General features: G+C 38.6%; 1 protein-coding gene across 1 annotated transcript; it reads right to left on the bottom strand.

Moving 5' to 3' along the window:
• Positions 1-1,456: 1,456 nt before the first annotated feature.
• On the bottom strand, positions 1,457-26,566 carry LOC125075148 (protein toll-like). The gene is made up of 10 exons (XM_047686761.1): positions 26,420-26,566; positions 10,645-10,735; positions 9,707-9,869; positions 8,545-8,800; positions 6,733-6,987; positions 5,983-6,146; positions 4,868-5,265; positions 4,633-4,735; positions 4,213-4,470; positions 1,457-3,764 (listed from the first exon to the last, which is right to left on the bottom strand). Exons 2-10 carry the CDS (start codon positions 10,704-10,706, stop codon positions 2,277-2,279), a joined length of 3,147 nt encoding a protein of 1,048 aa, XP_047542717.1. The 5' UTR covers positions 10,707-10,735; positions 26,420-26,566; the 3' UTR covers positions 1,457-2,276.
• Positions 26,567-27,115: the final 549 nt, after the last annotated feature.

Genomic DNA, 27,115 nt, shown 5'->3' with positions numbered 1-27,115 from the left:
ATATTTCAAAAGACAAAAAAAGAAAACTGATGTTGTCGCAACAATTTTTGAAGCGGGCAACATTTAAAAAAAAAAAAAATGGGCGGGAAATTTAAGCTCTCTTCTGGATACCCTGAAACCGGGAACATTGTTATAACATTATCTTACATTACTGTATTGTTTTACTTTAATTGTTAACTTAACCAATAAAGAAAAACGTTATTAATTAATTTCGAGAGTGATACATACAACTTATATAAATACACCACACAAATAACTAGCAGCAGTTAACAAATAACTTTCTTTTACACTCAGATCGTCACGAACCCGAACTCGGGCTACGCAGAAAAATCTGGCGAATCCGAATAGGCATATTGCTCAACATCGGCCAGGATGTCGCTTAATACAAATGGCAGAAATACTTTTTTTTTACACTTTGATAAATAATCACATTATTATTATTTTTTCATCCTGATGTACCGAAATTAAACCTGCTTTTGGTCAGCGGTTTGCCCGTGGAACAGCAACAGACGTTCAGACAGACAGACAGAGTTACTTTTGCAATTATCATTTAGTCTAAATTTTGCTCTCGTGTCCAATAGACGTGGCGATGACCGCAGCTGCCTACCCGTACCTTGAAAACCGCACTCACCCATCGCGCTGTTCCCGTAGCGGTCACACCGATGAGCCCAGACCCAGGAATGATCACAGTTAGAAACATCGGCGTTAGGTATAAATAATAAGCAAATATATTTTTTTAAAATGACTGTTTTATTTTCCATGTAAATTATTATAAAATTGGTACGACATATTTATACAAACAGACATAAAATCGACTTTGAGCCGACACAGCGTCACAAAACATCAGTCTATGACCGTAATATCTAATAATTATTAATATCTAAGAAGGATTATAATATTTATTGGCTTTTTATTGTCAATATCTATATATATATATACGTATATTGCTTAATTTGTGTTTATAATTCATCTCGTGCTCGGCGGTGAAGGAAAACATCGTGAGGAATCCTGCATGCTCCAAACCTTCTCCTAAAATAGAGAGGAGCCCTTAGCCCAGCAGTGGGAAATTTACAGGCTTTTAATGTGAAACATTTAAGTCAAACAAGACAATAATCGATAATAACATAAGTAATTATTCCGGTATACGAGGCTAGACGCCTAATGCGCCTGTGTGTGTGTGTCGTGGGCACAGGCGAGTTGCACACACCACTTCACGCGGATAAAAAGCGTATCGCGTTTTTCCAGAGATGTCAGAAATAAATAGTTTGTTAAAAGTTACAATAAAAACAATAATGTCCGTTCAAACATTCCAACGGTTTATAAAAATATTTATTACACACCAGCGGCGCTTACAATCACAGAGCAGAACATATAAACACAAACAATAATATCGTCAAAACAAAAACAATTAAAAAACAAAAAAAAAAAAATACAAAACAGAGAATCGATTGCTTAATGGTTCTCGACAGAATCTACACTACGACCGGTGGTGGCTTCACATTTAGTCTAATTTAAATGTAACTCAGCGGTTCATAATTAAGATCCTAAACCAATGATTCCTACACTCCATTCGAGGGACGTTATGGACTGTAGTTTCGGATTATCCGATTCTTACGGATGGCTTAAGTTTATATTGTTTAGTAAATACGATTAGCTACTCTCTTAAAGTATAACACGATGCAAAAACAAAGTTCATTTCAATGGCAGGACTAGTAAGGGCAAACGGCTTTAAGCTTGAATTGATATCACTGGTCGAAAACTTAAATATAGCCCATCGTGTTCATTATGGATTCGTATGAAAATTGTATTTTGAATTAATCAAGAACTGGTCCCAGTGTAGTAATTAGGAAAATATTATTAGCACAATCGTATGAAAACTTAAATCGAAGGTTCGCTTATGTGAACTCCTCCCGCCATCGGAACAAAGTATAAGGGCGAAGGTTCTCCGTCTACCTTTGTATACATTAAATAACATAGCAGCTACTAAACACAATCTCGTACGAAGTTAAGGAACTTACAGACTATCAGACCGATCACATTCGATGTACAAATCGGCCGTCGCTTCCAGCTGTCCGAGTATAACACTTTATTATTGAATATAAACCTTACAGCTGAGCATTCGTTACTTCGAGACGTCATTAAAGCTTCGCATCAATATAATATCAATTAAAAACAGATCATCATTATTGCTTATCGTTAAAGGAATTACCCGCTAGAGGTGATTCGAAGGCACATTTAAACAGAGCGAACGAATCGAACATCGATCGCCGGTTCGGTCAGACGGCGGGCGCTGCGAGCGCTCTGTTGACCAATTTTCCGTTCTCGAGCTGCACGTGGAGCGCCCCGGGCGCCTTGGCCGGCTCGCAGCGGGCGGCGCCGTCGCCGGCCCGGCCCCGGCGCCTCAACACGGCGTCCTTGAGGCGGTCCCACACGAGCGGGTCGTCGGAGCGCACGTACGTGTTCATGGCCACGTAGGCGCGCAGCTCCGGGTCGAGCCCGTCGGCCAGCGCGGCCGGGTCGGCGTCGGCGTCGGCGTCGGCGTCGGCGTCGGCGTCGGCGTCGGCCAGCAGCAGCACCAGCACGCGCTGCCGCCCGTGCGCCGCGCGGAACTCCATGCGCGCCCAGGGGGAGGCGGCGAAGTGGCGCGACAGCACGATGATGGTGTAGCGCGACTGCTCCACCGAGCGCGCGATCTGCGCCGGGATCCAGTCGCCCACCACCCAGTCGCGGTAGTGCACGCACAGGCGCAGCGCCGCCCGCCCGCTCTCCAGGTTCGGCAGCAGGCGCTTCATGACGAACTCCTCGTCCTGGTGGGCGAACGAGACGAACGCGTCGTACGGCTCGCCGTCCGTGTCCCTCGCCCAGTACAGCCCGTACTTGCGGAGCAGGATCCGGATCTCCGTCGAGTACCTGTAGGCGATCGCGGTGCAGACGGCCAGCACGAGGCCGAGGGCCGCCAGCGCGGCGCCCAGCACGGCGGCGTCCCTCGCGGCGCACAGCTGCGCGACCCCCACGCTGGCCACGGGCACCCCGCTCGAGCAAGTCACGGCCTCGTAGTCGGCAATGCGTGACCGGTACGCGTTCAGTGCGACGACGTTGCTCCTCGAGGAGCAGGAGCAGTCGAAGGGGTTACTCCTGAGGTACAGGGTGCAGTTGCGGTCGAACAAGTCGATCGGAGCCGCAGTCAGCTCGTTGTCGGTCAGATTCAGCGTGACCGACGTCGCCGTCGGCGGCCGAGTGAGGTTCAACGACGACAGGTCGACGAGCGTCACGCGTTGCGGTAGATCCGATATGTCTATTGCGCGTTTCAGTTTTATGTACGTAGAGTGGACCCCGAGAGGGAGGGGGGGGTAGTCGTCCGGGATGCTGTTGCAGAACATTTCGATGCGAGACTTGTCCGGGCGTATCGTACACGAGTCGCAGTCGCTCGAGTTGGTGGGTCGATTGGCTCCCGTTATGAGATCGCCGGTGGAGCAATTCACTTCGCACGTTAAGTCTTCCGGCTTCAAATCCATCAACCTGACCCCCCTCAGCGCGGTGGGTCGCGAGCACTGTGACTTCTTGATCTTCATGGTCGCCATTCTGCGTCCGCTCTTGTAGTTGCTTATGAAGTGGTACAGCTGGCAGTCGCACCGGTACGGATTGTAGTCCATCAAGAACGTGGGCACGTCCGTGTTCGCCGTGTTGACGTTCGGCCGGAACTGTTCTATGTTGTTGTGTCTGAAGTCTACGGTCACGTTTGTCGGGAAGTCCATGTTCACTTCCTGAAATCAAACGTATATTTATTTAATATCCTGTATTCAAATATTATATAGACTTTACTTGGTGGGAGGGCTTTATGCAAGCCCGTCTGGGTAGGTACCATCCACTCATCAGATATTCTACCGCCACACTACCGAACCCAGTATACTTGTGTTCCGGGGGAGGGTCACTACAGACACAAGGGATTCAATTTAGTTCACAAGGTTGGTCCCGCATTGGCGAACTGGAAATGGTCAAAATTTCAAAAAGCGCTAGTCTTTTGGTATGTTGACCACTTACACCAATCCTTGGGAACTGACGTTACGTCCCTCGTGCCTATAGTTACACTGGCTCACTCACCTTTCAAGCCGGAGCACAACAATACTAAATATTGCCGTTTAACGGTAGAATATCTGACGAGGGGGTGGCACCACCGAGTATGTATCTCATCAATTAACGTTATAAACGAACCGTCAACGTAGTAAAGTTGTTATAGGACAGATCGAGTTCCGTCAAGTGGAACATCCGCATCCAGTCCTCGCACATGAGCGCCACGCGGTTGCGGCTCAGGTCCAGGCGCCGCAGCTGCGTGAGCCGGTGGAAGGGGGACGAGTACTCCGTGATGGGGGGGGAGGGCTCCAGGTTATCCAGCACGTACGAAGGCGAGAAGTACGCGATGCTGTTCACCTCTTTCGATATCGTCATATTGTTGCGAGCGAACGACAGCGACTGGAAAGGTGAGAGTGACTTTAAACGTTTGGCATAAATAAGATGACTATAGTTAGACGAACAAATCGTTATGAGTTCGTGAAAAAATGGCGTTTGTCATCGGAATGAGAATTAAAATTGACGTAACTCTGCCGGATCACTGTGTTTACACAAAAGACTCACCTCTAAATTGGGTGTGAATTCAAACACAGCTTGGTTTAAGTACTCGATTCGATTCCCGGCCAGAGACAGCTCCGTCAGGCTGCTCAGCCCGTTGAACACGAAGCTGAAAGAGAATTCGTTATTTATTTATACACATATGATACAGGTGTTTATTTACATAAGTACAGTTATAAAATAAAAGCTGTTTCGCCATGACGATTCAAAAGTGTTTTTAAGTTAAGTTTGAAAAACTCACTTGGACAACTTCGTCATCGAATTATCGCTGAGATCCAACTCTTTCAAGCTTTTGAGGTTAGCGAAGAGACCGTCAGGCAGACTCTCCAAGCCATTCTGCTGCAGCTCCAACTTCACCAACGAATCTTGCTCGGCAAAAACATCCGCCGGAAATTCGCTGAACGAATTGTTACTTAAATTCAACTGACGCAACTTTTGCTCCGAGAATATGCCCCTTGGCAACACCTTGATTTTGTTTCCCTTCAACGACAGCGTCTTCAGATTGGTCGTGTTCGCGAACAAGTCGGCGGGAAGCGTCGCTATGGAACTCTTCTCGAGTTTCAAGTTATAGAGGGAGGGCATGTTGGAAAAGCTCCGGTTGTCCAGTTTCAGTGTTTCCTTGTTGTCGAATATTAAAATCTGTAATAAAAATTTAAATAAGGTGCGCGCCAGGCGGACTGGCAAATGGGGCTCCGATTTGACAAAACCTTTACGGATTAGATAGCCCATTAACTTTGAAAGATAGACTCGAGGAAATCTACATTTGTTTGGACCCCAAATAAATGGGCGTGATGCGACAGACCTACACACCGACAGGTAGACCTACACACCGTTTTGTAGCCGAGGCTTAGTTTTGGACCAATGGGCCACCTGATGGTAAATGGTCACCACCATAATATTTATAAGCAGTAACACTATCGGAAACATTAACTATTAACCATTCCTTACATGAACCAAGATTATGTCTCCTGTACTAGTTGTTACACTGACTCACTGCTACGTCATGCTGTTTGGTGGTGGGATATCTGATGAGTGGGTGCTACACAGACCTTGCCTTAATGCCTTAATTGTATTTCGTCTCCATGCTGTCGACCGCTGAGGAGTTCCTTATACCAATGTTAAATATCAATTATAAGACGATAAGGAATGCGATATATTTTATCTTTAAAGTTATTTTTTTAATATTCCCAATGCATATTATAAGGCGTTACTAATTTTCTCATTCAATCCTCCACTTCTGCTTAATGCTGGTGTTTGGAGTGGGGACGCCAATAGACCACGTCGCCTTGCGACTTTTTACATCGCTAGGCGGCCCGTAAACCATTGCGCTATTGACACCTTATCAAACAAACTAACCTCTTTCATTTCCCGCAAGCCGCTGAACAAATCCTCCGACAGGCGGAGCAACCTGTTCACGTACAAGTCGACTCGTCCGACGTGCGGCGAGTGCCGGAACAGCCCGCCCGGCAGGTGAGATATGAGATTCGCGTTCAAACTGAGATTCACCAGATGCGTGAGACCTGAAAGTCAACGGCACATCGTTTTAGGTCTTTGTCTTGTCTTTGTTCTCAGGTAAGTTCGTTTGAACCGATTTTTACATTCCTCCGTGCATCATTGATGGGTCTCCAATGAGATCGGGGATCAGTGGCGTCGTCGTCGATCGAAACTATTAATTGTTAGACGAGAGTGATTGCCTACTTTTTGATCAAAAATCACATATGGCGTCCCACAAGGTAGTGTCTTAGGGCCTACATTGTTTCTTATCTACATTAATGACCTACATCACACTCGCCTCACACACACACACACATGCACTTTGTGATAATTATTAATTTCAGTTATCTTTATTTTATTCAATTTTTTCTCTTTAACTTTATTTATATTAAGTAAAAGTTTGTTTATTCTTTAGTTGCTTATATAACACGTGATGTTATGGACGAGTGGGTCCCTCTGACACGAGTGCGTATCACGCTCACTCGAGACCCGACCTCAGACATGCTGTGTATACCGCGGTAAACAACGACGAAACTACCTATAATGACATACGAATAAAACACGAGCTACAAAACAACCGCCCGCGCCCCGCGCCCCGCGCCCCGCACTGACCTTCAAATGCGTCCACGTCGACGAACTCGATCTTGTTCCCCCAGAGCAGGAGCGTTTGCACGCTCGGCGTGTTTTTAAACGCTCCCCTCGGCAACGACTTCAGGTTCCCATTGGCCAGTTCCAACGTCACCAGTTCTGGTAGTACATATTCTTCTTGTTCCGGTTTCAGTACGAGTGACCCCCCCTTCATGGAGAAACTCAAAAGCGCCGGTAGAAGTGACAAGGCCTTGTACGGGACTTCTGTTATGTTTTCATCTGTAATAGAAAATACAATGATTGGTGGTAGGGCTTCGGACAGGCACGTCTAGGTGGCCGCCCACTACCGTATATGCTACCCCGAGCAGAAATACTTAGTATTATTGGGTACCCATTCGATACCCAGTACAATTACATAGTATCTTAGTCCACAAGTTACGAAGCGCAATGGTGATATCATGGTTAATATTTCTCGCAGTGCCAATGTCCATGGACGGTGGTGACCACTTAATACCAGATAGCCCATTTGCCAGCCTGCTGTTAGTTTTGGCAACGTTTGCTTCAAAAGCGCTCTAGACAGACCATTTTCTCTCAGACTTCTAATCATTTACAAGATATCGGCGCCGGCAACCAATGTTAAGGAAGACCAGCCAACTCATCATGATCCTCATCAGCCAACTACACAGGACATATCATACGTATACGAGTGTGTACCCAAACCCTGGTCCTCTCATAACCCGATGGGAAAGACTTCAGGATCAGGACAAACTTTACTAGCTTCGATAGGAAAACCCAATAACTATAGATCGGCGCGATTTGGGGGTTTGAACCCAGGACTAGGGATCTGCGGTCTTGTAGACTAGACCAACGCCATTATCCTGGGGGTATCTCAAAACAGCAAAACATTAAACACATTACAACACATCCTTCCTGATACCATAAACTAATTACCGAATTCGTTAATTAGATTTCGCTCGGAACCGGAAAAAATACCCAAAAAAACAGAGGTAATTATAATGTTCGCCGAGGAGGGGTCAGCCAATAGTTCTTATCGATGAACCAATTACGGAGAAAAGATGACTTGAATAGAATTATGCGCGACTCGAGATAAAGAGGTCGGTCCTTATCGCAGTTATAATTAATTTATCACTTTAAAACACGCGAGGAATTAATTAAATATTAAGCTGCAAAGTCTGTCTGTTTGTTACATCCTTCCTTTGGCGCGGTATTCGTCTTATATATATTCGACAGCTCATGCCAAAGAAACATCGATTAGGCATATTACTCAATACAAGTTATGTGACTTCCGGGCAGGTTTAAAAGAGTAATTGTTGTTTACTGACATACTCTGTAATTAAAATGAAAAGGGTAACTGCTTAGTTTCTCGCCGGTTCCTCTAGAATCTACTTTCCGAAGCGGTGGTCGCTTTACATTTAATTCAATACTAACGGCTTTTATGAGGCGACTTGAATAAAGAGAATATTTTCATTTTGATTTGGAACGTAAACAACTCATCAAAATCGGAACTGCCCAAATATGCGCGGGACTAATAATATACTGAATTTTAAACCACTTCCGCACACGTTTGATGCTGGTTGTAATATAATATAGTATATTTTGTGGGGACGGCGTTTAGTTAGTGGTAGGGCTTCAACGTCCTGGGTAGGTACTACCCAGTCATCAGATATTCTACCCAAACAGCAATAGTCAGTATTGTTGTTCCGGTTTGAAGGGTGAGTGAGCCAGTGTACAGGGACGAGGGACCACATCACGATTCCCAAGGTTGGTGGCACATGTGCGATGTAAGGAGTAGATATCGACTATTCGACTACTCACCGACGTTATACATTCTGAACTTCGTCGTATTCAAGCCCTGCACGTAGAGAGGTTCTAGCTCCCCCCTGACTTCTTGGAGTTTCATCAGCGACGTTCCAGCAGCGCCGACCACGCTGAGAGGGCACGCGAGACTCTCGGAGGAGAGATCACATGTCTCTATGCTCGTGAAGCTGAGCTGCCCGCTCGCGTCCCTCACGATGTACTTGTCTATATATTGTTTCGCCTCTTGAATCTCGTCGCAAACGAGCGTGCTGTTCTGTAAATGTATTGATATTTGTTTCATTATTAGTTAAACTACTTAAGCCTGACGTGTGGGATCGTGTGACGTGTTGTGTGTCTGTCTGCAGTTCTAAAACTGATAAACCAATCGTTGGCGAAGGTTTCTTCGTCTAAAAGGTGAATTGGTCGAAAATGTTCTTGGCTAAGATCAAAGATCAGCTGTTTTGCTTACAAATTTTATGTAAATAGAAATCTTATTTGGACTATAACGATAAATAAAAAAATGTATCAGAACAGTTCAGCCGTCCTCGAGATGCGTTTACCAACGGAAAATGTTGCATTTTTATTTCGATAGATAACGAAGAACCCTTTATCTTATTACAGATTTAACTCAAATTCACGAAATTTGCCTTAAGCTTGGCGACGGAACTGAAAATTCGCAGGGAGAGTTAAAATTAATGATGTCCTCCTGACCGATTGCGGGCACGACATTCAAAGTCAAAATCTGAATTCAATATGGAAGTGATTACACTTGCTTCCCAAAGTGTGCAATCAACTAAAATCAACTAAAAAGTCATTACTGTTGTAATATCCTTTAGCACACTAACGATTCTTTTAAATTTTACTATTCAATATTTTTGAACGTTTTCTGGGATTCTGCTGTAAAAACGTATACATTGAACCAAAAAGAATTACTAGCCCTGTGTCATCGGGTACTTGGATTTCGGTAGAATAATAATCTACAAAATTCAACAACCATCATCATTTTTCGACCAATTTATACAAAACCATTATAAATTATACACCTAACCGTCCTCATGAATTACACCATCCATTAGAGTAAGCCCCATGAAAATCCGTTCGGCAGTTTTTGAATTGATCGCGTAAAGACGCGGTGCGAGGACTTAATTTTATACAGCTAGCACTGTGACAGGATCCCAACCTTTTCGCAGACGATCTTCAATATAGTAGCCGTTCTATCCACGTACAGCGTCAAGTTGGCGCTGCGCAGAGTACAGCTGAGGATGAGTTGTCCCGCGCCCTCTTCGGCGACGCAGCCGCGCTCCGGCCCGCCCCAGTAGTTAATTCCCAAATCGAAAAGGCTCCTGTGGAAGAGGGGGCAATTAAACTCATTCGAAGCGTCCTTTACTATGTATGCATGTTTTGTAATTATTTATATTTTATTTCAAATTGAATAAACGTTCACATTCTATTATAATTGCGCGAAATAGATTATAATCTAACGGTATTTGCAATTTTACGGTGAAATAATATGGCGAATGCCGGGGGGGTGGGGGGCACATAACGTTCAACCAATCAGCGCGCGAGATGCATTCCGTTCTACGCCAGTTCACCATTTGCCCGCTTCCCATCGACAGATTACAATAGAGCGAAAAATAATGCGTTAAATTGCAATCATATTTCACGGTTCACAATATTTCGACAGTTTACAATCTGACGAGATAGATTGTAATCTAACGATGTTCGTAATCTTACGGTGACACATACATGAGTACACGCATCATTTTTGGGGTTTAGCTAAAGGAAAAAAGAACCCTTATAGGATCACTTCGTTATTAAGAAGCTTTTTCTCAGTAACGCGTAGAAGTATAAACTTGGAAATATATTCTGTAAATCTACACAGACAAAAGACATCGCCGTTTACTTATCATTCCCCATAGATTCGCAAACGGAATCAAAACCTATACGGCACGTCCCGTTGACATCGAATCATGAAATTTAGGAAGCAGTATCTCGTATACATTAGTGTCTGTTTGTCTATCTGTTCGGTACGAAACTAAAAATCAATCAACGGCGCTGCCGCAAAACAATTTCTATATCGTCCACAGGCAGGCGGACAGGGGGGTCGCGAGTACGCACGTCTGGCGGTCGGCCGCCGCCGCCGCCGCCGCCGCGATGAACAGGAACAGCCATGCCGTCATCTCGCATCACCGTCTGGTCCTTGGCATCTCTGTAACAAAATAAAATAGGAAATAACATATCAAATACAATAAAAATGGCCGAATATATTTAACTCGCCATTTTTCGCACGAGTTAGTTTTTTTACGATACAGGCAGGCAGACGGGCAAATGGGCCCCTGATGGTAAGCGGTCACCACCGCCCGTATTTACATATTTATACTTTATACTAAAGGAGTAAAAGATGTGATACCGCATAAGCGGGTAAGAATATCACGTAAACTGATTTCTTACCCACACCACCTGAAGCCGGGACGGGGAGCTAGTCTCCCACAAACGCCACAACACGCTCGATTAAAAAAAAAAAAATTATCTTTGAAAATAATAAAATAAATACTGTCTGGGTTTTACCCAGCACAAAAGTTATCTACGCGCGTCATAAAAAAATATTATCTCGCATGAACATAAATTTTAATAGTCTACATCCTAACTAATAATATTATAAGTTCGAAAGTTTGTTTGTTCGTTAAGCATTTACGTCTTGACTACTCAAACAAATCATCCCCACCTTTTACCCCTTTGAGTTACAAACGATTTGTACCTCAAAGGGAGGACTTAAACTACTTTTGTTATGGCAAACACCAGACGACCAAACCGAAAAAAGCGAGAGAAGCCAACGACATAACATAGTACATATATTATTCTATAAAAGCTTGGCCAAGAGCACTAGGTCCCTGATTTACGACTTGAGTTTAATTTAGCTTTATAAAAGCTCGAACAATGTATATTTTGATTTATTCGTTTCAGCGTGATCTCGTAAGAACAAATTTTAAAATTAAATCGCTACTACGATGTACGAAAACATTCCGCAAAGAAATCCGATCTAAAAATGTAATGATATAAATCTTATACATTCGATACAAAAAGAAGATTTAAACTATCTTGTTCGGGATTACTTAAACTATTTTCCGAAGAATCGTTTGACTTGCTTATTGATAGTCAAAAATCTACCACCGGTTCGGGATTTAGCACCTCGGACCTGAGAAGAACCGGCGAAAGAAACTCAGCGGGATAATTTTTTTTGTTCTTTTTTTCCATTTTGCATGTACAATGAAAATTATATTTTGTTATTTGGAACAGCCTGGAGACGATCATTTCATTCCCAAGGTGTGCAGTCAGATTACAGAGATGTTAGACGAAAGGAAACGAAAGATCAAATATGAGAGAATTAAAAAAAATTACATTACATAACATTAGAAGAGAAGAGAAGGTTAGGAGCATATTCCACCACGCTGCTCCAATGCGGGTTGGTGGAATACAGACAGACATTAGACAGAATTTCGTTGAAATTAGACACATACAGGTTTCCTCACGTTTTCCTTCACCGCCGAGCACGGGATGAATTATAAACACAAATTAAGCACATGAAAATTCAGTAGTACCTGCCTGGGTTTGAAACAGAAATCATCGTTTAAGATGCACGCGTTCTAACCACTGGGCTATCGCGGCATATATGTACACTCAGAACGATATAAGGATCCAAATCTGTTAAGGGATTTAGAAGTTATGGCCGAATAAAGAAACTCGTGCGCATTTTGAGAGAACCTAAAAGGCACGAAAGTATCTGGTAAAGTGAGAAAACTCAAAAAGAGTGGTGACGCGGGACTCCCGGTTGGAACGAAGTTGCCTTCGCTGTACAATACGTATTAACTAACAGACGCAATGAAATAAATTAACGTCTGAGACTTCAATGACAAAAAATGAAATTTTTATTCAAAATCCGTCGTGAATTAAAACAATAACGATAAAAAAAATAAGTTTAAATACTTAACATTATATCAAAACTTACAAGATACAGTCAGAAAGGGGAAAAGAGGGGGAGGTCGCGCGGAGGGGACGCTACGCTTTTTCCTTGTGTAGCGATCGATGCCATTTCACTGTGAGCAATAGCTTTTGTTTACGTAAACAAGATGCCTCACGATGTTTATGTATATACACCGGGTAGGCCTACGACTCCACCCCACCTGATGGTAAGTGGAGTCCAAACGGGAAGACGGACAGTACAATCAGTACTGCACTTATCGCCCTCTTCATGACATCCCGCAAGATGCTTTATCATGCCTCGTTGGAAGGTACCCAGGTTATAGGAAAAGGGGAACATGTGTGCTTGAAGAATTAAGACTGCATTCATACATTCAAGGTATCAGGCGCGACCCGGCAGTGTGGTAGATTTTTGACAATCAATAAGCAAGTGTAAACACTTCTATATTGAATAAAGATTTTTGACTTTGATAAGGTCTTGGTGTCCAACCAAATCTTATTATATATCAAACAAACCTACTAAAAGTAGACAATTTATTAACTTCTAATTAAATCGTCTAAGCAATAAAATCAATAATTTATAAAAAAAATTAAACCGACTTCAATATAAGAAACGGCAGTGAATTAAAAATAAAAAATATTTATTTTTAGAACTTGCGGAAAGGAAAACAAACTTCAAAAACAGATTTGTCTAAGACATCGCTAATTCAGTACACACGCCGACAATTTTTTAGGTCGGTGCCAGCACTGCCAGCCAGCCGCAGACACGTGTTAGTATTTAGTATTTATATTTGTTATTTATTAAGTACATTTTGTATTTTGTGTTTGTTATGTGCTTGCTGGCCCCACTGGCTGCCTATATGTCTGAAACTACTGGACCGATTTTAATGAAACTTACACTGTTCCCTAAGTTGAAGATTACCAAAAATAAATTAAAAATGATCATTTCGATACGGCTTTTAGCTTTCGAGAAATTCGTTGGTTAAACATACAAAGACTCACTCACGTGCTTTGAAGCCTAAATGGACCATCATACTGAAATATTCAACTCCAACAATGTTACATACATACATGTCGAACTGATAACCTCCTTATTTTAAGTCGGTTAAAAATAGACCTCGAACGTCATTCATTTTCAAAATTAAGCTCTTTCTCGTCGAATTATTTAATTGGATTGAGCACCACTTCACGCCACAAATACGGCGGGTGAGTTTCAATCTGGACAGCGAAGCGAAACAATAACATTTAAGATCTTTAGAAATTAAACTCGCGACTTCGCGATAAAAACGGCGATGCATTTTCGTAAGCGAGCAACTCAAAAATAAAACAATCTTTACCAGGTTTTTACTTTTTTTATATAATTTTATAAGAATTTTAAATAATAATGTTTCACTCGATACGCAGTTCAGAAAATATATCCGAGAATCAATTTTCCCGCCACGACGAGTATCTGTCAACGTTCGTGTTGCCAGAATAAAAATATAATATTTTAATGTTTAAATGACATTTTGTTTTCGATATGTATTCTACTAAAATTAAGCCACATACTAACCGACACATTTACAGGGTTCTGTATTGTTATAACTTTGAGTTGTGTCTAGTGATCTTTCGTGTTATCAATAAAAATAATATATATACTAATTAATGCGAAAGTAACTCTGTCTCTCTGTTATATCACGATTAAAGGGCTACTTTTTAATACCTTAGTATTAAAAAGTAGCTTACGACAAAAGACGCAAGTGAAAATAACAATAGTAAACAAATTCGAAACACACAAATTCATATAATTTTTCCTATAGCGACGCGCCCCAGCTTCGCACGGGTGCAATGCCGATACTAAATATACTACAGAATGTCTTTATATACAACGTTCACAGTTTTGTTGTCATTAGACAATACAAACCGCTATGTCCCTGCGTTTTAAATCTGTAAAATCTTCAAAAATATTTATTTAAATCACACGCCGTAAAGGGCCATATTGATCTATATTAAATGTACAATGTACTTAAGGTACTTAATTGGATAAGGATTAATGCTGTATTGCTTAAAATCGCTTCGTAAATAAGACATTATTTCTCGTAAAGAGTTAAGGACAAAAAAATGGTTACTATGGGTTATCCCTAAGAGATAGCGATCATCGCGAACTATTTTTAGGTGTAGTACATTATTTTTATCTATCTCATCGGGTTTAGCCAGCATTTGCAATGTAAGCGCAAAAACGTGTCCATTTACGACATCCCATTAGAAGACTCTAAAATTATCAATTTCTCTTCTATATTGTGGTATATTGCGCAGTTTTAAAGATCTAAGCATACACAGGGACAGACAGACAGCGGGAAGCGACTTTGTTTTATACTATGTAGTGATATGCACGAGAGCTCTAAGACTATAGGTCTCTTTGTAAGATTGACTAGAATTAAAGCACGGTTCCTTTTTCTCCTCCTAAACGCTCACTAACAGAAAAATTGTGAACGAAAGCAGCTAGTTAAATGTGTATGGTCGCATTTCAAGCAATGAACGATTACTTGTATACAAAAGTATGACAATGAACATTACGAACACATCCTCGCACAAGGCTGGAGACGGCTACGCCATAAATTGTCTATTAAAATACTTCTCAAACCAACTCAGGTTTTTCGTAATCGCTCTTACGATAGAATTAATCGGAGCCGGCGCCATCGCACTTGTTTCGCCATTAAAATACATCTCAATTAATTCGTTTGTTAATTTTATCACCCCATCTGGTATTTTAGGTGACTCCAAAATCTGATTTAATCAGCCTTGTTGTATAAATAGAGATATATGTCCGTCTGTTCGTTTGCTGGTCACGGCCAAACCTTAAATCACGACATGAAAATTGTCTGGCACCTACACAAGGGCATAAAAGCACGCGAGAAGTGCTACTTCTTAAGAGCGTCTGGGTAGGTACCACCCACACATTATATATTCTACAGCAAGTCCACTCCGAGGTCCCGGGTTCGATTCCCGGCCGAGTCGATGTAGAAAAAGTTCATTAGTTTTCTACGTAAGTCGTTACTTCTGATCTTCCATAACACAAGTTCTTTAGCTACTTACATTGGGATCAGAGTAATGTATGTGAATTTGTCCATTTTATTTTACTCATTTATGCCCTTCCCGACTTTGTCCGGTAAATTAAGTTTTTTTTTAAATATACTTTTGGATCGCAGCGCCACCTACCGGGTCCAATCTAAACCATCCACCGCTCAAACTAAAATCATCAAAATATGTTCAGTCCTATAGAAGTTCAGTTTCATGTGTATGTACATTAGTAAAATTTTTTGCTGACAGCATTCCAATTTCGACTACGACTACACTAAATCCCTCGCCTACCGTTGCCGAATCATTATTAAAAAACAATGTTGAAGTATTTAATATAAGTTTTAAATTTAACACAGTAAGTGTAAATGATGTAATAAGTTCCTTCAGATCACTAGGTATTAAGAAAACGGCCGATCTGTGGGGGATCTCTGTCAAGGTAGTCAATTCAATAATTGATGTAATCGCACCCTACCTTTTCACTATATTCAATAATTGTGTCCTTAGTGGCGTGTTTCCTGACCTCATGAAACATAGTAGAGTATTACCAATATTTAAGTCAGGTAGTACATCAGACCCCAACAATTATAGGCCCATCTCTGTACTACCAACTCTTAGCAAGATCTTTGAAAAGTTATTACTAAATCAAATGCTAGTACATTTTAACAATAACAAGTTGCTACACAAAAAACAATTTGGATTTACAAGGGGTCGCTCGACAACTGACGCTGGTGTTGAGCTCGTCAAAAATATTTACAGGGCCTGGGAGGAGTCACAGGATGCCTTAGGGATATTTTGTGATTTATCTAAGGCCTTTGATTGTGTGCAACACGAAACTTTGGTCAGGAAGGTACGTCATTATGGAATTAGAGTCACTGCACTCAGTTCTGTTCTGTTCTGATTTCGTATCTGAGCAATCAGATTCAGGTCAAGGATCAATTATTGGTCCATGTTTACAACACCTGCCACATCTTTTAGGTAATAAAATTGTTAGCTTATGATGCTATTTTATTTTTTTGAATATAAAGACGTCATTCAATATATGACGATGTGAACAATGCTCTCTCTAATGTATGTAATGGTTTAGTGTTAATAATTTACAGTTAAATAGTAAAAAGACAACATGTATTAAATTCACTACTCCCAATGTATGATGAGTCAAAACGAATGTACTTTAAATGGGGAAGCATTAGATGTTTTAGAATCAACACCTTGGTATGACAATAGACTCTAAGCTCTAATAGCCCCATATAAATAAATTGAATCGACTCAGCTCTGCAGCCTATGCGGTAAAAAAAAAATATAGACTTTTGACTGATGTGGATACGGCTCGCCTTGTGTACTTCAGTTATTTCCATAGTATAATGTCGTATGGCATCCTACTCTGGGTTAATGCAGCTGGAGCTGATATTAATACCATTTTTGTACTGCAGAAGAGGGCTATTCGTGCAATCTATAACCTGGGCCAAAAAGATTCGCTTCTCAATTTGTTTTTGATAATGTTATGTATGTACGCAAAAACATATTTTCAGAAACTGCGACGTACGTTCTATTAATACTAAGAACAAGAATAAACTTGTTATTCCGAGTACCCGATTACACAGGGTTAGTAAATCTTTTATGGGGAAATGTATACGTTTTTACAACAGGATCCCAGCAAACGTTCAAAAATATTCAATTGTAAAATTTATAACAATCGTTACAGAGCGTTTGTGTGCTGAAGGATATTATGACAATAATGACTTTTTAGTTGACTGCACCTTGGGAATGAAATGATCGCCTCCAGACTGTTTAAAATAACGAAAACATTTTTATTATTATTGTACATGAAAACATAAAATAATAATAAAAAAAACATATATCCAGCTGAGTTTCTTTCGCCAGTTCTTCTCAGGTCCGAGGTGTTAATTTCCGAGCCGCCGGAAAATCTCCCACTGCTGGGCAAAGGACTCCTCATCCATTTGAGAAGGTTTAGAGGTTATTCCACCACTCTGTGCAGAGGCACAAATCGAGTTAATGGATACACATGCGACAGAATTATACACATGAATATTCCGCGGTGTTTGCCTGCGTAGAAACATAACAATATTACAGTTTGTATTCCTATGGATATCTGATATTGACGTATGCGGACCGCAATTTTTTATCAACAAACATTGATCTACGCAATAACATTTACCATTTACAGAACATCTGTATTTGCTGAGGTGACCATCGACGAAATGGCAAAGAGGACAACGACCATATTTTTTTGAAGTTGTAACTAAGCCGCGGTAAAGGGGTAAAGCGCTTCGTTACGTAACGCGTTACGTCACTAAGCGCCAGTCTGTCTGGCTTCCCTTAGTTAAAATTCTTGTTTATGTACATTAGAATTTTGTGTAAATACATACATATTTTATAATCAATAAAATATTTTATAAACAAATTACCTTTTCTAAAAAAGTTAAGTAATAACCTGAATTTATCTCAAGTTAAACAATTTCAACTCAGATTAGTTTAAGTTATCACTTGTGTCAGGGGTCCCGAGACGCGCAGGTAATTTTTTATATGTTTATTTTATAATTTAAAATTGAAAAAAAAAATTGTATTATGTATTATTTAGTAATTGTATATATTTTTTCTTTAATATCAAAAGAAGTTAAAGATAAGTTACTGTAATAATGATGTACATTGTAATATTCCCAAGTCTTAGACTTTGACTTTATACAGGGTTATTGGTAATTCGACGTGTTCCCGTTAGGAGGTGATAGGGGTAACTATTTGCAATAATTTTCAACCCCACATGCAAAAGTGAACCATTGTTGAGCTATCACGTTTTTTAGATTTTTCAAAAAGAAAATCAAAAAAATATTGAAATAACATCTTTTTCCGTCTCGCATTTTTAAATCTGGACCAAACGAGACAAAACAATAATTATCGCTAATTATTGTTTAAATATTGACAAATAAATGGTGTTTATTCATTTTTTATAAATCAAAAGAAAAAAAAGTAGATTTTAATAGATAGATACTTTTTTAAAATAATTTTTCAAGTTACATTTTCGACTTATTTTGAAAAAGATGTAATAGGGGTGATTATCGCAAATAGTCACCCCTATTACATCCTAACGGGAATACGTCGAATTACCAATAACCCTGTATAATAGAATTATATACTTTGTATATCACGTTGGCTTCCCAAATAAATAAATAAACGTGTCCTGTGAAAGCTGAACATTTGGTAACCCTATTGACATCTCAAAGTGACTTTGCAGATGATAACTTGTTTTATTTTTTTTCATATTCGCGTACATAATATTGACACATGTAGTCGTAGGCGGCTCGGTGATTATCTTTAATGTTTTGCGAGCTATCTAACTGTAACCATTTGTCAAACGACCAAACACGTGTCCGCGTATTCGATGATACAATGATCAAATGGGAAAACCTTATCTAAAAACATCATTTTATTGAATATAAATAATAATAAATAATACTATTACAAACGGGGAAGCGACTCTTATCTGTATAATTGTTATACAATAAAGGATATAGACGCCGATGAGAGCCGATACGGCCCAGTGGTTTATGTACATTAGAATTTTGCGTGCATCTTAAGCGACGATTACGGGTTCAAACCCAAACAAGCAACACTGAAGTTTCATGCGCTTATTTTGTGTCTATAATATTTTTTTTATTATAGACAATTAATTCATCTCGCGCTCGGCGGTGAAGGACAACATCGTGAGGAAACCTGCATATGTATAATTTCAACGAAATTCTGCCACATACGTATCCACCAACCCGCATTGAAGCAGCGCGGTGGAATGTGCTCCAAACCTTCTCATCAAAAGTAGAGGCCTTAGCCCAGCAGTGGAAAATTTACAGGATGTTAATGTTATGTAATGTAAAGGACATAGGCTTTATATAGGAAGACCAAGCCCTAACGCGAACAAACCAACTAGTATCAAATAGATTGATTTTCGAAGAGCTTTTATATAGAAAATTTAATGTCTATCCAAATCCCATTCGTAGAACCAATGTGGGGTGCAGAATAAAGTCATGTTTAACTTCAAAGGGCAATTTCATTCGAACCGATAAGAAGTGTCAAACTAACATTGCAAGTTAAGCAAAAGCTTTAAAACAGCAAGCTCGCTTTACTTGACGATAGGGTTTTGTTCAAGATCGTCCGAGTAGGTGATCACCTATTATTAAAGCGTCACGATCGCACGCGCAAGCGATTCTATGACGTCCCTCGAAGAGATGGAGTGGATACACTGATTTGTAGAGGGTATTCCAATGCACTCAGCACCGGCAAGTCACCCCCCCCCCCTTTAAATGGGGGGAAACTTTTTTTGTACCTACTGTAAATTGTACCAACATTTATGGTAATCGTAAAATCAAAACCGATATAAATCGTACCAACGTCCATTCGCAGGTATATGTACTTACATATAAATGTTTGCGAGTGTGTGTAACAAATCACACAGCCGCACATTTGCTAGTAGCCACTCAAACGTAAAACGATATCTCGTCTCGTCAATGACGGTGTCAAAAGGGCAGTCGGCAGGAATCAAATCAAAATATATTTTACTTTACAAAGCACTTTTGAATCGTCATTTTGCACAACTATAGTAAGTAAATCTACTAAATAATAATTAAAAAGAGAGGGATAGATCACCTGGAGCATCCATCCCCCTCCCAGCGCAGCTAAGCGCTCTTTCCTCACGTGACGCGTATAAGAACATCGTTCCAACAAATGGAGCGCTTTTGGCGCGAAGTCCGCTATCGTACATTACACTCCTGACACTCGATGACCGCTAAGACAACGTACTATATTCTATGTCACTACCCAATAACATATATGTGAATATATATGTATGTGTGCAAGTGTACATACGATTACGAATGCACGTACCGCGTGGGTATCTGTTGCATCCGTAATGTGCGTATTATGTGTTCGCGCTATGTTTACTCTCAAAACATATACTATGTCAACGAATTACAATTAAATTTTATAACAACTTTGTTACGATTGCTCAATAATAATAATTATTATTTTTATAGCGTCGGTGGGCGGACATCGGACATACAAATGTATCTATTTTAGTATATGATCTTTTCTGTGTTAAATGTATTTGTGATAGTGCGTTGTTTGCTGACGATAATTCACTGAATTTTAAGGCCGACAGGAAAAAAGTGACTCCGGCAATGTAGACGGTGCATTTTCACAGATACACGATTGATTCAAATTTATTTGTTTTTGAATGCTCAAAAAATAAAATGTGTAGTTTTTAGGCTACTTTTGTTAGAAGGAAAAATTATAATATATCTTTAAACGGTAGCCGTCTTGATGTAGCCGATACTACGGTGTTTTCGGGAATAGCATTGGATTCCAAATTTCAGTGGAGACTTTATTTATCGTTCCTGACAGGAAGACATCTCCGCAGCATACGCTGTTATGTTAATACGATTCAAAAGTGTTTGTAAAAGCCTACTTGAATAAAGTATATTTTGATTTTGATGTTAAGGCGCCACTAGAAATATTAACCATTCATTACACCGCCAATGCGCCACCAACCTTGGGAGCTAAGATGTTATGTCCCTTGTGTTACGCCTTCATTACTCAAACTTCACAACACTTAACTTTACACTATAAAACTTTAATTATCAACGTTAGGATTTTAATTATAGTAAAAAAAAACACTTAATATTTATTAGTTAACACTTCTCTCTCGTTTGTGTCCAGTCGAACGAATGGCTGGTTGTCCGACTCTAATTATAAGCTTAATTTCGAGTCAAAATAAAAACCGTATTATTAATCAAAATAAATATTTAAATCTAAACGGAAAGAATCAATTGAAACACTAAAATATTTTAAGGATATAGTTTGTGATTTATTAAAGTATCGTATATTTCCGCAACGTATTTAAATCTAAATACCTAAAGTCGGTAACACTTGTGCCTGTAGTTACACTGGCACAGGCACCGAGTAACCTGACGGTAAGTGATCACCACTCCATAGGCGCCGTGTGATTTTTTAATGATTCCTTTAGTCGCCAATGCGTTACCAACCTTGGACCAACACCAATTACATTAAATTTGTAACAACCAATTCAATTAAATTGCTTCAACAGACAATCGTTGTTAACTTACTTGTATTAATAAATACATTACACAGAGTTTAAATCAGGTGCCCGATTAAAAACACGCTGTACACGTTTTTCGTCTGGCCAACAAAATTTGCAATCGCTTTGAAACAACCTAAAGAATCTACAGCTAGACAGGTACCAAGTGGGGTTTCTATCAAATTATTCAAGTAAACTTCACATTGAAGCATTTTTGAATCGTCGATATTAAGACACTACCACCGTTTCGGAAAGCAGCCTCCAGCGAGAAGAAACGGCAAGAAACTCGCATAGTTGCTCTTTTCAAACAAACAGATTTACAATGATGTTCTTTTACAATAGTTACTGTCCTGTGATGGAACCCGAGCCTAAATCCAGGCGTGTTTTTCTAAAAAGTATTCATTTAATTAATAATAAGATTTATTTATTAATTTAGTCTTAATAAACTTTTTAAATTCAGTAAATGGTAAATTGGTTACATTTCCCGGTATCTTGTTATATATGCGTATACCATTGCCCAAAAACGTTCTCTGTACCGTATGCAAACAGAAAGTGGGGGTTACGAGTTTAATCTTATTTCTTGTATTAATATCATCCTACCTATTTTAGTAATACAATAATTAGGCGTAAATAAATACCAAAACGACTACGGGATTTGCACATTTCCGGTAACTTATATCAAAACTCGGTACTAGGGCGCGTTAGGCTTCCTAGTCAACTTTAAGTGGGGAAAACGCGCAATGAGTTGTTCAGCGAGTCAAAGAGAAAAGGTAAGTTAGCAATAACCGTTTGGTATACTATGTAGTCTGACGTTTATCGGAGCGAAGTCTTCCCCGCGAGGAGCGCCAAACGATGTCTCATTTTATAGCAAAACTAGCGACTAACCCCGGCTTCGCACGGGTGCAATGCTAATACTAAATATACTACAGAATGTCTTACAACGTTCACAGTTTTTCAAACATTAGATAATATGTCCCTGCGTTTTAAATCTGTAATATTTTCGAAAATATTCATTTAAGCTACATTCTGTTAAGGACCATATTGATCTATATTAAATGTACAATGTACTTAAGGTACTTAATTGGATAAGGATTAATGCTGTATTGCATAAAATCGCTTCGAAAATATGCCATTATTTCTCGTAAAAGTAAAGGATATAAAATGGTTGTTGTGGGTTATCTCTAAGAGACAGACATATACCATCGCGGATTTTTTTAAAGTGTACAACACTTAGGTACAATATTTTGGTCCATCTCGTAGGATTCAGCCAGCGTTTGCAGTGTAAGCGCAAAAAACTTGTTTATTTACGACATCACTTCAGAAACCTCTAAAATTATCAGTGTTTCTCTACTATATTGTGCATGTATCTATACATATAATATTAAAATAACCGCGTTTTACTAAATGCATATGTATGTATACACGGTATATATACCTAAATAACATTTTTTACAATTTTTGTCTGTCTATTTGTTCCGGCTAATCTCTGGGACGGCTGAACCGATTTTGACGGGACTTTCACTGGCAGATAGCTGATGTAATAAGGAGTAACTTAGGCTACAACAATAACCATTTTGTTCAATTCAAACGAAGTCGCGTGCACCGCTTGTTATACATATAAACCTTAGTTTTTTATTTTGTAATGATGATAGGCTTCATAACGAGTGCCCGACATAGTTCGAGAAACAATGATGATGCCGCCCACGCTATAATATCTATCGATAAACAACGGCAACATGTTCGCAGTGAACGCTGTCAAATTATGGAAATCCCTGCCTTTTTTTAGAAATGAGTATGCTGTTGACCTTAATGACCTTTACAGCGTCACTGCTCGGGAAGGTGAGTTAAATTACTCAAATTTATTATATATATAATAAATTGTTATAAAATAAATATATAAATAGTAATAAATTGTTTTACCTAGTAGTTTGTTGTCGGCAATGAGTCTAATCTAAGGGGCTATACTTGCTCGCGTCGGATGACGGATACGTGTCGCGTGAAATTCAACGCCCGCCAGACGGCCCGTCCAAATCTCTATTGAAAGAGTTTACACAAGGAAAACCAATAAATTAGTAGGAAATAAAGTAAATCCAGGCAGACATTTTATTTAATCAAATAAATTATTATAATGTTTCTACGAATGACAATAAAGATCAATATTTATTTTTTAGATACTATATGGATATGTATGTATATGTTTTTTATGTAGTTTTATATAAGTATGTACATATATTGTTAATTAATTATTAATTACCGCCTTCAAGGTTTTCTGTTTGACCTAAAGGTCGACTGGCAGAGAATGCCTTCAGGCATTAAGTCAGCCTTTTGTCCCGTTTACTTTGTGGTCGTCAATAAAGTATTTAAATAAATAAAATAAATAAATAATCCATACTAATATTTTAAATGAAAAAGAAATTCTATGTGTTCCCTCTCCATTGACGATGCAAGGATATGGTTAAAAACTCTTACGGCGCCATTGTCTATGGGCGGTACCCTTTGCCCGCGCGCCTGTCCTTTTTTATTTTTAATTCAATACCATAATTTAAATTCAATATCATATAAAAACCACCGGGCTACGAACCATGGAACGGTGTAGCCTGTAACTATGTTCGCCGCTATGTACTAAGAACATAAGTATCTTGTATGCGATGTAAAGCAATTTCGTAACGACTTTCAACTATTTATGTTATTTAAATTGCTGTTGAGGAAAAACCGCATCGATGATAACATATTACGCATCAAATGACTATCACCATATTCATTTTATCAGAAATATTAATTCAAATCACACACACAAACACACATTTTTTATATATATATACTTACATACGGAATAAAATCTAATGACGGTCAATCAATCTTTCGAATACATTTTATTCAAGTAAACTTTACAGTAAAGCATTTTTAAATGAATATTTAAACTTAACCACCATTTCGTAAACCAGCAAGTAGGGAAGGCAAGAAACTCGCTTAGTTGCTCAATGAAATAACCAGATTTACAATGATATTTGTATTCATAATTATTGTTTGATCAGTTCTTTATTGTAACCCGAAGCTCAATCCTTCTTAATCCAAAAAGTATTCCATTAATCAATACACAGCTTAAATAATAACACAATAAGAACAACAATCTTAATTTAATACTTTAATTCGGTTATGACCCAAGTATAATTTCCTTGTTGCCTTTAAATTTAAATCAAGCCTTTCCGAAAAGCTATTTTTTTAAATATTTTTTTGATTTTTAGCAAAAAGTTTAAAAGCCAATGACGCTCAAGATTTAGTAAGTCTTCTAATGGTGTACAGACATTTAAAATTTATAATGGAACAGAAATACACACATACATGAACACTGAAGTCATACACTCTTTTTTGAGCAGTAGTGTAATAAGTAAGTTTTGGGTTTGTGTGATGAAAAACTCTCAAAACAAGGCAGTGTCTGGATGAGTACACTACGGCACCTTGAATATTCTAGTGTGTTTCCAATTTTTTTTCATCCTCAATGGCTTTGATGAAACATTTTAATGTACTTATTAGTTTTGACTTCCATAATTTATTTTAGTATTCACATATATTTTTTTAGATTTCTCTATAACACAACTTACAATCCTTAATGTACAGCCTCAGAGCACCTTTATGTATATTAAGTATACACGATTTTTGAAAAGTTCTTATACACAGCTAACAGGGAACTGGCAGAAATCGTCACTTGAGGAAAAAGTGTCATGTCCAGGCGACGTTTCCTTCTCTTTTTAGTGGTCTTTTTTTATTATTCATATATGGTTTATTATGTGATTACTTAAACTAATTTTTTGTTACTGTTTTTATTGAAATGGAATTTTTAGTAAGAATTTTAATTCTTGTGATTTAATTATTCAAACTTAAACTAAGTATTCTCAGTCCATCGTATATAGTGCAAGGAACTTCATTCTAATTGGGTGTCTTACGACAAACCTCCTTTTTATTCATCATATATTTATTTCTTATTGGTTAAAAATAATCTTGGATTAATAATCTTATTTCACCTACACGGGATGCCGGGACGGCTACCTAGTTATCATAATAAACTTTGTATTGCTTACTTAGTAATAACACATTGTGTATCTGGGGCATTCAAACTATAACAAAGCAAAAAAAAACAAATTAACAGTCCTCCCTGCTTCCTAAAAGGTTTTTTTTGCTTGATGGATAATGGACGTGGAGCAGAATTTCATTAAACAAATACAGTTTCTTAAAATGCTGTCTCTCAGCACCCGTAGTAAATAATAGATGAATTATACAATTAAATTAAACACATGAAAGCAGAGTGCTGTCAGCCGGGATTTAAACAAACAATCTTGGGTTTACTTATTTGTTACAATAAAAAGTATTCTAAGCTATATAAAATGAATCATTTATATCACCGTTGATAGTATTCTCGATTAGTTATACTGTTATTAAAATATATTTCGTCTTAATTTTGACAAACAATTATTTAGTTTAGAAATGTTGAGGAAGTATAAATTACAGGGATGATGTATTAATGATATGTTTTTATAATCAAAAAAATAATTCGACCTATGTTTCGGGTTTTATACAAATATACTTGTTATTTTTTTATTTTTTTTTTAGTATAAACTTCGACAAGTGTTAAATCTTTAACATCCAGAGACAACGACATTTCTGAACGATGCTACTATAGTCTAAGGTCAACATCTTTCTGAATAAAATTTATAATAAACAGTTAGTACTGCAACAATTAAAGTCACCACATACCTTTAATTAAAGTAAACAATCCTATATTAAGTACACACAAACACTTATTATAAATCACACTTCACTATAAAAACATACACGTAAACAAATAAACAAAAATAGCTCCAAACAGTTCTATGAATAAAATACGTCTAACATGATGGCTGCAAAGATTGACACTGGCCGGTGTGGCCAGGTCCTGTTTTTATATCTGCCGACATATTATATGTCCTTCATTTTTTTTTAAATTAATATATTTAAATAATAATTCATAACTTTTTCTCAATAATTATGAGATCGTACTCATTTATTTTATATATCAAGGGTTTTTTCCAAAATATACATATTTATAAGTAAGATTATTATTTGTTACTGATACAGTATTGTAAAGAATAATAACGAAATATTTAATGACCTATTAATACGTAATACAATCAATTAAGAAAGAGTGTTTGTGCAAATGCCATATGATAAAAGTGAAAATTATTAATTAAATTATTTTTTGGATGTCGTGGTTTCGTGGCTCATTTCCGTTTCAATGAGATTCAAATCACGAACATTTTTCACTGTAAGAAATTGGGAAAAGGTTAAATTAAGGTGGATGTAGTGTGTTGTTTTAAAGAGTTTTTTTTATGTATTTTGTTACGTATCATATTTTATTTACTGTTAAAAATAAAGACATTCCATTATTTTGGGCTGTAGCCCTCAGTCTGGCAG

Source organism: Vanessa atalanta, chromosome 30 (genome assembly GCF_905147765.1).
Source record: "Vanessa atalanta chromosome 30, ilVanAtal1.2, whole genome shotgun sequence".
Taxonomy (NCBI): Eukaryota; Metazoa; Arthropoda; class Insecta; order Lepidoptera; family Nymphalidae; genus Vanessa; species Vanessa atalanta.
The sequence above is the reverse complement of the archived record's forward strand: the minus strand, read 5'-3'. Positions and strand labels throughout refer to the sequence as shown.

Bases quoted from the DNA above. Each gene is read 5' to 3' on its own strand.
- LOC125075148 (XM_047686761.1), bottom strand. From the start codon at position 10,706: ATGACGGCATGGCTGTTCCTGTTCATCGCGGCGGCGGCGGCGGCGGCG. The intron at 5,266-5,982 runs GTTAGTTTGTTT...TTTTTATTACAG, and splicing joins GCTTGCGGGAAATGAAAGAG to ATTTTAATATTCGACAACAA. The intron at 3,765-4,212 runs GTTCGTTTATAA...GTTTGATTTCAG, and splicing joins ACAACTTTACTACGTTGACG to GAAGTGAACATGGACTTCCC.